This window comes from Ursus americanus, chromosome 36, assembly GCF_024610735.1.
Source record: "Ursus americanus isolate L20-20 chromosome 36, mUrsAme1.1.p, whole genome shotgun sequence".
In the NCBI taxonomy this organism is placed as follows: domain Eukaryota; kingdom Metazoa; phylum Chordata; class Mammalia; order Carnivora; family Ursidae; genus Ursus; species Ursus americanus.
This window is the reverse complement of record NC_142162.1, coordinates 1,615,053-1,627,620: the sequence shown is the minus strand read 5'-3', so window position 1 is coordinate 1,627,620 and position 12,568 is coordinate 1,615,053. Positions and strand designations below refer to the sequence as shown.

Sequence of the window (12,568 nt, the reverse complement as noted above, 5' to 3'; positions counted from 1 at the left end):
CTTGCTTTCTACTTTCATCCTTCTCTGTGGATTATGAGCTTAATTGACTTTTATTTATATGGCTTTTCTTCCAGTTCTTGGGCTGAAGAAGCTGTAAGGATTAGATAAAGAGAGAGATCATGTAAAAGGATTTAGTAAGAGTTGTCTGTATTTGAAATAAAAAAGCAGGATTTACATTTTGGTGATGCAAATCATCAGCCTAGGTTAATGGCAAAGTGACAGTGCAGGAGTCTTTTGTAACAGGGTGTAGTTCCACTAGGCAAAGACCTGGGCAGACGTGGCTGGATGATGGTTCTACTATGGTGGGTGTGTGGTTATAATATTAATTCCGTGTTGTTCGCTATTTCATCCCCTAATGCTAAAGGAGTAGAAAGTATTCAGCTAAAAAGTCTCTTTCCCCATACATGCAGCCAAAAAAACAAAATCTCTTCTCCCTGGTTAGTGATTCATTTTAATAACGTCCTCCCACCCTGACAAGGGTTATGCAGATTAATGATTCACATCTTAGTGAGAATTCATATCACCTGAACATCTGGAAAAGAGTAGGTGCTTCCTAGAAATCGGGGTTTTTGCCGAGGCAGAAGGAAGACATAAGTGGGTGGTCCATGTTGGACAGCTAAGAGTCCGTTTTTTGTGTTTTTTTTGTTTTTTTTTAAGATTTTATTTTTATTTATTCGACAGAGAGAGAGAAAGCCAGCGAGAGAGAGAACACAAGCAGGGGGAGTGGGAGAGGAAGCAGCAGGCTCCCAGCGGAGGAGTCTGATGTGGGGCTTGATCCCATAACGCCGGGATCATGCCCTGAGCCGAAGGCAGACGCTTAACCGCTGTGCCACCCAGGCGCCCCAAGAGTCCGTTTGAGAGTGCTGGGTACCTTGGGTATGGGGTAGTGGGAGTGATGAGAAGACAGGAAATAGAAGATTATTTAGAATAGGAACTGAAAGGATCCAAAGACTGCTTTGCACTTTAGCTTGGTATTCCGGTGGCAACAGTAGGCCACTGAAAAATGCTGTGCGATGTCTTTAGCCTGAGTGCAGTAGGGATGTCTGTGGCCGAGTTGAAATACAAATATGAATTTGGAAATCCTAGGCAAATCCAGTACACCCTACTGATTTTCCTTCCTATCTTTTACTGGAAGACGGTAGAAAGAGAAATAACATAAAAGGGAGTACAGGAGAGAATATGTCTCCTCTCTCCCTCCCTGTTCATTTTTTTAAACCTCTGAAACCTGCCCTTATATGTTTGCTATTGTTTTTTGAGGCAATAGAAGGACAAGCATTATGGAATTTAAAGGAAGTATACTCATTATTGGCATCATAGCATTAGCAAAGTTAAGTTATGATAAGCCACTACCTTTAGGCAGCACTCATGAAAAAAAAATCACTTGGGTTGAGTGTGGTTTACATAATTGAAACAAATTGTTACTCATTCACTGAATAGGTGCTCAATAGTTACCTGTTGATTGAATGAGTAGTAGTACAGGTTGGGGAGATAGGCAGTAAATATATACACAAATACAACATAATTATAAATTATATTAAATGCTAGGAAGCAAAAGAATAAGGTACTATAATGGAGAGTAACAGAAGGATAGAGAAGGACTTGGTGTTTTTCATATGAATCTTGAAAACCTCTAGTTTTGGAAATTTATAGATGTGTTAAAATATGCAATTAACAGGGGCGCCTGGGTGGCACAGCGGTTAAGCATCTGCCTTCGGCTCAGGGAGTGATCCTGGCGTTATGGGATCGAGCCCCACATCAGGCTCCTCTGCTATGAGCCTGCTTCTTCCTCTCCCACTCCCCCTGCTTGTGTTCCCTCTCTCTCTGGCTGTCTCTATCTCTGTCAAATAAATAAATAAAATCTTTAAAAAAAAATGCAATTAACAGGAGCGCCTGGGTGGCTCAGTCCTTAAGCGGCTGCCTTTGGCTCAGGTCATGATCCCAGAGTCCTGGGATCCAGCCCCGCATGGAGCCGCATTGGGCTCCCTGCTGGGTGGGAAGCCTGCTTCTCCCTTTCTCACTCCCCCTGCTGGTGTTCCCTCTCTCGCTGTGTCTCCCTCTGTCAAATAAATAAAATCTTTTTTAAAAAAACCCAATAAACATTTTTCACATTTTATAGTACTGTCAAAACTTGACAATCATCTGTGTTTTCTCCTTTTTTTTTTTTTTTTGCCACTAATTATCCATTCAAACCAAAACTGTTTATTCTTTGTATGTGAAGTTCAGGGTATATTTGGTCTTAATAGATCATTGACTATAAACATGTGTTTATATTTCAGCTGAATGAAAAGACCTAAGTGATGTTATAATAAAAAACACGTATTCACTCATCCTACTCCCTCCTCCAGTGCTACAGTTCAGCCAGATGGAGTGATTTAATTATTTGTGTGTAAAGTAGCAAAATATGTTGGAACTACTATAATAACAGATTTTCTAGAATTTCCATAAAAATCTCTTTCAAGAGTTTTTCATTTATGATAAATTTCCAGTTAGTCAAGTTTACCTATAGTTCCTGGGGTAGTAACTTTCATGGAAATCTAGGGTTTCAACTAAAAGTTCTGGGTCTCCTTTCAAAGATGAAAAATCCATATGTCATGTAGTCCTTTGTGTTGAAAAACTTTATTGTATATTATGTGATGGGAGACCAACCCAGAGCAAGAATGAGAAGACTGGAGCAAGTCATAATTTGGTTGTTGATGGAAAGTTTCCCTCTCTCTTAAATGTTGAGAGGAAAACATCTTGCCTGTGTTTATCTACATTCCATCATGTTAGAAAATACTATGAAAGGGCCACCTCGGTGGCTCAGTTGGTTAAGCATCCGACTCTTCATTTCGGCTCAGGTCACGATCTCAGGGTTGTGAGATCAAGCCAGTATTGGGCTCTGCACTGGGTGTGGATTCTGCTTAAGATTCTCTCTCTCCCCCCTCTTCCTCCCGCTCTTAAAAAAAAAAAAAAAAAAAAACTGAAAAAAATTGTAAATGGTAACCATCCTATTTATGATATTTCACCAGTTTAATTTATTCACAGTGAAAGAGCTTTTATCAAAATAAATGACCGTATTACTACTACTAGGATTTTTAGCTATATAGTATTATCTGTGCCTTATATTTCTCAGTTACAAATCTCAGCCCTAAAAATCTACTCAAAATTTTTTCTCTTTTTGCATTTAGTCTAGAAGACATTTTGACAGGTGATTAGAAGAAAAAATAACAGTTGAATGTCTTTCCCTTTGTTCACCAAGGGAATGAGACATGAGTCAGTCACATTCCTTATTAATTGCTGGAAAAGGAATATCATTGGTATCAGCATCCTAATATGTCGCTGTGGCAATTTCTAGGAATCAGCTGAATTCCATTACTCTTAATTGTGGGCAGACATTGGGATCACTTTTATGCTACTCACATGGGTGAAAACTGGTGTGGAAAACTCAGTGTTCATCTGCAGGCTGCAGGAGCCTAATGGGCCTTCTAAGTGTGAGAATCCTCCCTGCCAAGGATCTCTGTTCATGCTTTAGTTTGACTTTCACTTTACTTTATTTTGAAATAAAGTAAATTTTATTTCATTGGTTTTGCTTTATGTGAAAGTTCAGAAAAAGGTGATTTTAAGTGTTTAGGAAAATTATCACTGGCATATGGAGTTGCCAGATTCAGTATATGGCCTGTGAGTGCACATACACACTCTCACAGGACTCCCAGTGTGTCTGAAATATTGCATGGGACATACTTATACTAAAAAAAATATTTTTTTAAAGATTTTATTTATTTATTTGACAGAGAGACAGCGAGAGAGTGAGGGAACACAAGCAGGGGGAGTGGGAGAGGAAGAAGCAGGCTCCCAGCAGAGGAGCCCGATGCGGGGCTCGATCCCAGAACGCTGGGATCACGCCCTGAGCCGAAGGCAGATGCTCAACGACTGAGCCACCCAGGCACCCCTAAAAAAAATTATGTATCTGAAATGCAAATTTAACTAGACATCCAATATTTTATCTGGCATACCTACTAGTGTAACTTACCATTTACCATCCAAACCAGGACACTTCTGAGAGTGAAGTGGGGCACTTTTAAGAATTATGCCAGGACAACAGACATCTGACTATCCCAGGAAAACTGTAAATATTGTCAACCTAATTATAGGGGGTTTTGAAAGAATTTTTAATTATTGGTTTTAGATTTTCATAAGCAATCACAACTTTATGTCATTAACTTGTATAGCTGTGAATTTTTATAAGTAAAGAGTATTACTTTATAATTTTATATTAACAATTTGATTAAGTCATCTTAAAAACCATGTGGCCTAATTGGTAGCTTCAACCTTGACACATGATTAAAGTTCTCTTTTCTGTGCGGGGGCGGGCGGGGGGAAGAGTTTGAGAAGTACTGGTATTTTTTAAGTAAATTCTACCCCCAACGTAGGGCTCGAACTCACAACCCCCAGATTCAAGAGTTGCATGCTCTTGTCTGAGCCAACCAGGCACCCCAGAATTGGTATTTATTAAATATCAATTTTAAAGAGAAAGTTCTCTTACTTTGTGAGTAAATTGAAGCTACCACTAGTACATGAAATTTACAGTTTAAAAATATTTTAGTTATTTTTTTAAAATATGTGTGTACTTTACGATCAGCAGTTATAACTTAAGACGAGAAATTCCATGCATTTTCTGTTTCGTATTTGGCTTAATTCTTCTCTTCTAACCAATTTACTTACTGTTTTTTGGGATTTAGTAAATAACCTATTATTCACACTTAGCTTACCCTTCTTAATTGTATAGCCTTTTATCATCTCCCCTTGCTCAACCTAACTAACCTCATTCAGCAAATTCATCCATAAATACTTCCTACACGACAGCCACTCTGCCAAATGCCACAGTAAATGTGACGTGGAATGGAACTGCTCCTATCCTCAAGCTGCCGAGAGTCTGCACTTGATGTGGTCCTCTCTCCACAGCTCTGTGTATTTCAGAGTGTCTTTCTCGGTCTTCTTCAGCCGCCATGTTATCTTTTGAAGTGTGATCAGTGTGTCAGAAATAGGCATACCATGGTTTTGAATAGGAACTGTATTTTGTCTTATTCCAACATTTGTTTTGCTAATGCACAGGATTTTATTGGAGTTTTAGCTACGTTAGTGAGATGTGTTCAGGAAATAGCTTATGACTGCTAGATAACTTTTCTGTGCTGTAATTTATGCATCAGAATAAAAATGTATCAAAGTTCAGTATATTTGAACTGCCTGGAACCTTTGAACAATGACTTGACTCAGATAATAGTTTCCCAGATTGTTTTACCTTTAACAAGATTAATGTCTGGTTTCTCTAAAGGAAAAATTTTCTTTAAAAGTATTTTCTTGCTTTTATTATTTTGAGGGTCAATAGTTGTTTTATGTTATAACATTAGTTAATTATTTTAAAATGTAAGTACTTCCCATTGCCCTATTGTGTTATCTTGAAAAGATATAAGATTATCTCTACTGTATACTCACATGGTAAAAGCTTATATGATATAAAAGCCTACACAGTGCAGTCGTCCCTGTCTCCCAGCCACCCATTTTCTTCATAACCATTTTTAACAGTATTTTATATATCCTTTCAGAGATTGCATGTACAGATATTATTTATATATTCTCTCTTTTTTAACAGCTGCGTAGTATTCCATGTTATAGGGCCCCTGCTTATCACTTTTTTTATTGTTTTCAGTTGTTTGCTATTATATACAGTGCTTTATGAATAGCTTCATAACATACCTCATTTTGCACATGTGCAACTCAGCATGATTGTGTATATCATTCCAAGAATAACAATTTCTGGGTCAAAGTGCATTCATGAATACTTGCATGCCTTATTGGTTTTCTTTAGTCTAAAGGTAATATGTGTTTGTGGTAAAACTTAAAACATTTCAAACATTACCAAAAAGAATAAAATGAAAGCTAAGTTTCCCAAGCTCCTCGTGCCACTTCCCAGATGTAATACTTTGTCTTTCTTGTGATTGTCAATTTGCCTGATTTTTTCTTTTTTTTTTTAAACATAAATGGCTTTATGATATTCCACTATATGGATATATCATACTTTATCTATTGAGTGCCTTTCTGGCGGACATTTAAGATGTCTTTAGATATTTTTTTGATACTAGTGAAGTTACAGTGAAAAACCTTGTATGTGTATCTTTGCATATATAGCATGTGTTCTATTGACTAGATTCCTAGAATCAAGGAATACATGCATTTAAATTTTTGATTCATTTTACTAACTGCTCTCCAAAAAGATAGTTCCACTTAATACTTCCAGCAGTATATCCTTGCTAACTGTGACTATTCTCAAACTTTTTAATATTTACCAATTTAGTAAGAGACAAAAAACAATCATTCTTATTTGAATATCTTGTATTATGATTGATTTTGATAAATTTGTTGTTTCTGTTAATTTTCTGTGTATTAGTATTTGTGTCCTTTATCCATTTTTGTTATGGGTTCTTCACTTTGTTACTGATTTGTAAGTGTACTCTTCTTCTGGAAATAAGTCTGTGATCATGTATGTCACAAATAATTTTTTTTTACCTTGTATATGGTCTGTTAAATATACACAGCTTGATCCTAAAGAGATGAGGGGACGGTGGGGAGTGGTGAGAATGAATTAGTGGAGAATCCAGAGCAAACTACCAAACACTTTTTAAATAAGGAAAATAACATGGCAGAAATGATACACTGTTTTTCTCTCTCAGAGGAAAGATATAAATAAAAGATTGTACAATATTTTATTTGTATGAAGTGTAATAACCATGCTACAGTTATATTTGTTGTTTATATTTTTCCCTCAGAGGTGTTATCAGCTATGATTAGTGTGCTGTTGGTGTATATACTTATGGGATTCCTCCTATATGAAGCTGTCCAAAGAACTATCCATATGAAATATGAAATAAATGGAGATATAATGCTCATCACTGCAGCAGTTGGAGTTGCTGTTAATGTAATGTAAGCTCTATTTTTTTAAAAAAATAGCTTTATTTTTTTAGAATAGTTTTAAGTTCACAGCAAAATTGAGTAGAAGGTGCCGAGATTTCCCGCATACCCGCTGCCTTCACACATGCATAGCTTCCTGTTATGAACATCCGCCATCAGAGTGGTACGTTTGTTACAGTTGATGAACCAGCATTAACACAGCACCACACAGCATCCCTAGTTTACATTCGGGCTCATTCTCTTGGTGTATATTCTGTGGGTTTGGACAATTTCATGACGACATGTGTGTACCATTATGGTATCATACACTCTATATTGTTTTCACATTAGTATTTTTAAGTTCTGTGAACGTAGAGACTGTTATACATGCATTCAGTAATGTGCAGTGGTATTTTTATGTATTTTAAAATTATATGGTGTAGTAATTTTTCTTATAAATGTCAATAAAACACTGATGAAATTATAAGTTCCTTATTAGTTTGCTCAATTGTACTGAAGTTTGACAAATAATTTGGAATTTAAGTGGGACAAAGTTTTTTTTTTTTAACTTTTATATTAAGATTTTTTTTAAACTACAGACTTTTTCCCTAAAAGCTATGAAATTTTTAGGTTATATACTTATTTGGACCAGCAGTCAGAAAACTTTTCTGTAAAGGGCCAGATAATAACTATAGGCTTTGAGAGCCATGCAGTTTTTGTCACAACTGCTCAACTCTGCTGTTAGAGAACAAAAGCAGCCACATTTAGTATGTAAACAAATGAGCACAGCTGTGTCCCAATAAAACTTTATTTACAAAAACAGGCAGTGGGCCACATATGGTTTACAGACCATGGTTTGCCAATCCCTGCCCTACTGGCTTCCATTCCTACTTAAAATAAAATCAAAGTCCTTACCATAGCCTTTTAAATATGATCCTGTGTGCCTCTCTAACTCATACCTTAGCATTCTTGCTCACTTTATTTTTAAAGATTTTATTTATTTACTTGTCAGAGAGAGAGAGCACAAGCAGGGAGAACAGCAGGCAAAGGCAGAGCAAAGAGCCCTATGTGGGACTCGATTCCAGGACCCCAGGATCATGACCTGAGCCGAAGGCAGATGCTTAACAGACAGAGCCATCCAGGTGTCCCTTCTTGCTCTTTAGTCTAGCCACAATGGCCGTCCTGCTGTTTTGAAACACATAGAGCACATTTTCATCTAAGGGCCTTTGCCCCGGTGTTCCTTCTGCCTAGAACACCCTTTCACTGCCACATGCTTCCTGACTTGATCCAAGTCGGAAGGAATCTCAGGCCGTCTCTGACAGAGTGCACTCCGCCAGCACTCTCCATCCCCTCGCTGTGCTTTACTTTTCTTCAAAACACTTGCATTGCCTGGCAGGATATTATGTATTTGTTTACTTCTCTGCCTTCTCTACTAGAACAGAAGCTCCACGGGGATAAGGATATGTATGTCGTATTCACTGTTTTGACCCCAATACCTAGAACAGTACCTGATACATAATAGGTGCATATTATATACATTATATATATGTGTGTGTGTGTGTGTATATATATATATATATATATATATTAAATGAATGAGTTCTATGTTGCCTCATTAGTGTCTGATTTGTAACAAATATTTTTATCAATAATTCTAGGAAGAATAATAATGTTTTCTTTTGTTTTTGACAGAATGGGGTTTCTGTTGAACCAGTCTGGTCACCACTCCCATTCCCACTCCCTGCCTTCAAATTCTCCTACCACAGGTTCTGGGTGTAGACACAACCATGGGCAGGACAGCCTGGCAGTGAGAGCTGCGTTTGTACACGCCTTGGGGGATTTGGTACAGAGTGTTGGTGTACTAATAGCTGCATACATCATAAGATTCAAGGTAATAGGATTGCTAATTTTTCTGTTTTGAACTGTATTTAATTTCAGTATTAAAACTAAAGGTAATTGTCTTTTATCAGTATGCTGGATACCAAAGCCAGCCTTACTCATTTTGCATTTAGGTGGGCTTAACTGAGCCGTCAGTGTAGCTCTTTTGCCAGAACTAAACATGATAGTATCACTTCACAGAGTAACTTATCTGTAGCTGGCTTCTGGACTGCCTTCACTGGAGAACTCAATTTGAAGCCATGTCGGTGAACTGCTGGGTACCGGAGTGTATGCTGGACTAGAAATCCAGAGATTTGGGTTCTAGTCTTGGCTCTGCCATTAATGCTTCAAGTCCCTCCTCTTTTATATGAGAGGCTTACACCAGATATTTGGCTGCTAAAACTCCTTCCAGCTCTGCTATTCTATGGTTCTGAGTGGAAGATTTAGAGAAGGCACAGAGGAAGACAACAGAACAAATGATTAAACTTCTGGAAATAGGTCTTACAAGGAAAGGCCAAAAAAGAAATGCAACAACCTAGGAAAGAGTGAAGATGTTTCTCACTTGCAGTATCTAAAATGAAAGGTGTCTTCAGTCCTGGTATAGAAGCTAGAGAACAGGGGACAGTATGGCTTGCTGTTTTACGTTGGTATTTAATCACACAATTTTGATCTGTCACCTTTCAGCCAGAATACAAGATTGCTGATCCCATCTGCACATATGTATTTTCATTACTTGTGGCTTTTACAACATTTCGTATCATATGGGACACAATAGTTATAATACTAGAAGGTAAGATCTCTATAATACTAGAAGATAATATCCCCATTGTGGGTTTATTACCTCCCTCCATCAGGTTGGGTGTGGGGGGGCACTCTAGAGGAAGAGTCACGTCTTTTCCTTTCTCTTTACTGATTTAGGCTATGGTGACATCACTTTATGTGTATATAGAATATAAGAATTGATGTACTCTCCCCTCTGTTACCCATTTGATGCTTACAGTAGCTAAGAGAAGTAGGTAAGGTGGACATTATCTCCATTTACCGACGAGGAAATTGAGCTTCAGAGGGGTAACATAACTTGCTTACGTAAGGTAATGCTGCTAAAAACTGTGGAGCTGGGACAAAAATACAACTCTTTTAATTCTTGATATCATTATGTTCAGTGGTTTACTAATTCCTTAATTCCCATTTAACTTGCTACTTTGTTATATTTTCAACATCCCGACTTACTGATATTATGTCTAAGTATATAAGTTCTCAACAGCAAGTTCATCATCATTGGATGTTCCCTTTCTTTTCTTTTCTCTTTTTGTGTATCCTAGCTTATTTGTTAAATGAAGTATTCAGGTTTGAGATTTCTTTTTAGTGAAAATGAATGTTTTAAAAATTATTAATCTCATGCATATCTTGCTTTATGTGTGCATGGTTTATCTTAAAGTATTAAGATATTTTAAAGTGTCCATTTAAACTGAATTTGGTAAAGCCATTTGGTTTCTTTGGGGGAAAAAAGTTCTATCAGTAATGTATAACTTTCTTCCCCAAAATTAACTTTACTTATAAATGATATATTCTGAACTAATAGGTGTACCAAGCCATTTGAATGTAGACTATATCAAAGAAGCCTTGATGAAAATAGAAGATGTATATTCCGTGGAAGATTTAAATATCTGGTCTCTCACTTCAGGAAAACCTACTGCCATAGTCCACATACAGCTAAGTATGTTGCTGACGGTAAATGCTGGGGTTGATGGACTTTTATCTTTGGAATTAAACATCTGTGCTTATAATTAAGTAGGAAGACTTTTCTGCTGGAAAGATTTGCTTTAAGGGTGGGGTCAGGCTTTTCAAAAGGTGAGTTGCAGACCAGTAACAACAGCAGAGCAAGAATTTTCGATCTCTAAGATGAGACCCTTTTTTTTTTTTTTAAAGATTTTATTTGAGAGAGAGAGAGCACAAACGGGGAGGGGCAGAGAGAAAGGGAGACTCTCCGATGAACAGGAGCCTGACGTGAGGCTCAATTCCAGGACCCCTGGGATCATGACCTGAGCCGAAGGCAGACACTTAACAGACTGAGCCACCCAGGAGCCCCTAAGATGAGACCTTACAAATTGATCTTGCCTTCAGATTAAGGCATGAAGTATATTTACCATGCTTTTTCTACATAAGAAAATCTAGATCTGTTTTTATTTCCTAAGTCATTTCACAGATTGATGCTTTTTTTTTATTTATTGAAATAATATGCATATCGGTTTATTAAAAAAAAAAAAGTACAAAAGGCAAAAAGACTTGTAATCCATGCCTGGCATTCTTTCTGTACCTGCGAGTGGACTGGAGGGATTAGAATAATGAGAAGCCACCCTGGCTTTGGAAACTAGCGTACTTCTCTAATAGTAGCTTCAAGAGGGGAGAAATCAAATGAATAAAAATAGGCTCACTGTATATTAAGTTTGTTACTCCCCTGTGTCAGTGTAATTATGTACAATGAATAGTAATGGTATTTTCTTGACATTGCAGTTCCTGGAAGTTCATCTAAATGGGAGGAAGTACAGTCTAAAGCAAAGCATGTGTTATTGAACACATTTGGCATGTATAAATGTACTGTTCAGCTTCAGAGTTACAGGCAAGAAGTGGACAGAACTTGTGCACATTGTCAGCGTTCCAGTCCTTAACTTTATCCGTTTCGGGGACTCCGGCCTTATTTATCCTGCAGTCACAGACCTGAGAGCAATAAATGCGCACACCTGAACGAGAAAACGGAATCCCTGCCAGCTGTGTCCACGTCAAGCACCGTCCTCTCAGAACAGTCACTCCAGCCAGACAGTGCGAGTTTCTGTTCATGGCAAAATGAGACTTCACCATGATTTTCAGATGAAGATGTTTCCAAAACACCATTTACAGAATAAATTGTGACTCTACAGATACCTCAAAGAAGACAATCCAAGACCACACTTCATTAATTATGACAGAGTACGTGTCTTAAAGGAAGCATCAAGAATTCAGTATTTGCATTTAAAAATCCTTTTTAAAGACCATTTTTTATCAAGCCAGTGCTGGAAAACTGATTTTTTTTTTATTATGTAATCTTGACATCCAGCTTCTGGAATTTGACACCCAGCTCTCTTTTTACAGAAATTATTTCTCAACAGATTTCAGAGAGTATTAGAAATTATCTAGAGAGTGGAATAAGCATGTATTCCTATGTTTCAGAAATGTTTTATTTCACAAATAACTTAATATTATTATAGTTATACTTTATAAACAGTTTTTTCCAGATGTTATGGGGTTTTGCATCTCAAAGTTAACATTTTGGGTTATTTGTAATCTTAATCAGAACGAAATCTTTACATATTGTGGTCACTGTCATTAGGAATATTTAGGAAATAGTTTCAATACTATTCTGAATGGCAGAAGTTCATCTTAAACTCGTTACAATATGATAATATAAAACAAAATATAGGAGTAAGGATGGAGTGTGGAATGTCAGATTTAAGTCTTCCTGAAATCACTTTTATTGTTCATGGAATTTACTTAAGAATAGGAGGAGACTGCAAAATGTAAACAGTGATCCCTCCATCCTTTAAAGAACTAGAAGTTCGCTTGGTACCTTGCTTCCAGAATCCTTACCAGTTAGTCTGTTTGTGCCCTTTCGGGGTAAAACTCTGGAGGACTAAGGGTCAATTTGTAATGTCCATCTTTCATATGTGGATTAACCACACTCCTTCAGAGAGATTTTCTGTTTGATGGTTTGGGTTAGGGATTCTCCAGG

At 37.2% G+C, this 12,568-nt stretch overlaps 1 protein-coding gene across 2 annotated transcripts in view; it reads left to right on the top strand.

Annotated features, from left to right (window-relative positions):
- SLC30A4 (solute carrier family 30 member 4) overlaps positions 1-12,568 on the top strand; it is a 26,403-nt gene extending 13,835 nt beyond the window's left edge. For both annotated transcript variants that reach the window (XM_087859212.1, XM_045812252.2), the window contains exons 4-8: positions 6,804-6,957; positions 8,617-8,815; positions 9,487-9,592; positions 10,385-10,519; positions 11,317-12,568. In XM_087859212.1, coding sequence (XP_087715338.1) covers positions 6,804-6,957; positions 8,617-8,815; positions 9,487-9,592; positions 10,385-10,519; positions 11,317-11,471 — 749 coding nt within the window. In that variant the 3' untranslated portion in view covers positions 11,472-12,568. The remainder of the gene's footprint in view (positions 1-6,803; positions 6,958-8,616; positions 8,816-9,486; positions 9,593-10,384; positions 10,520-11,316) is intronic.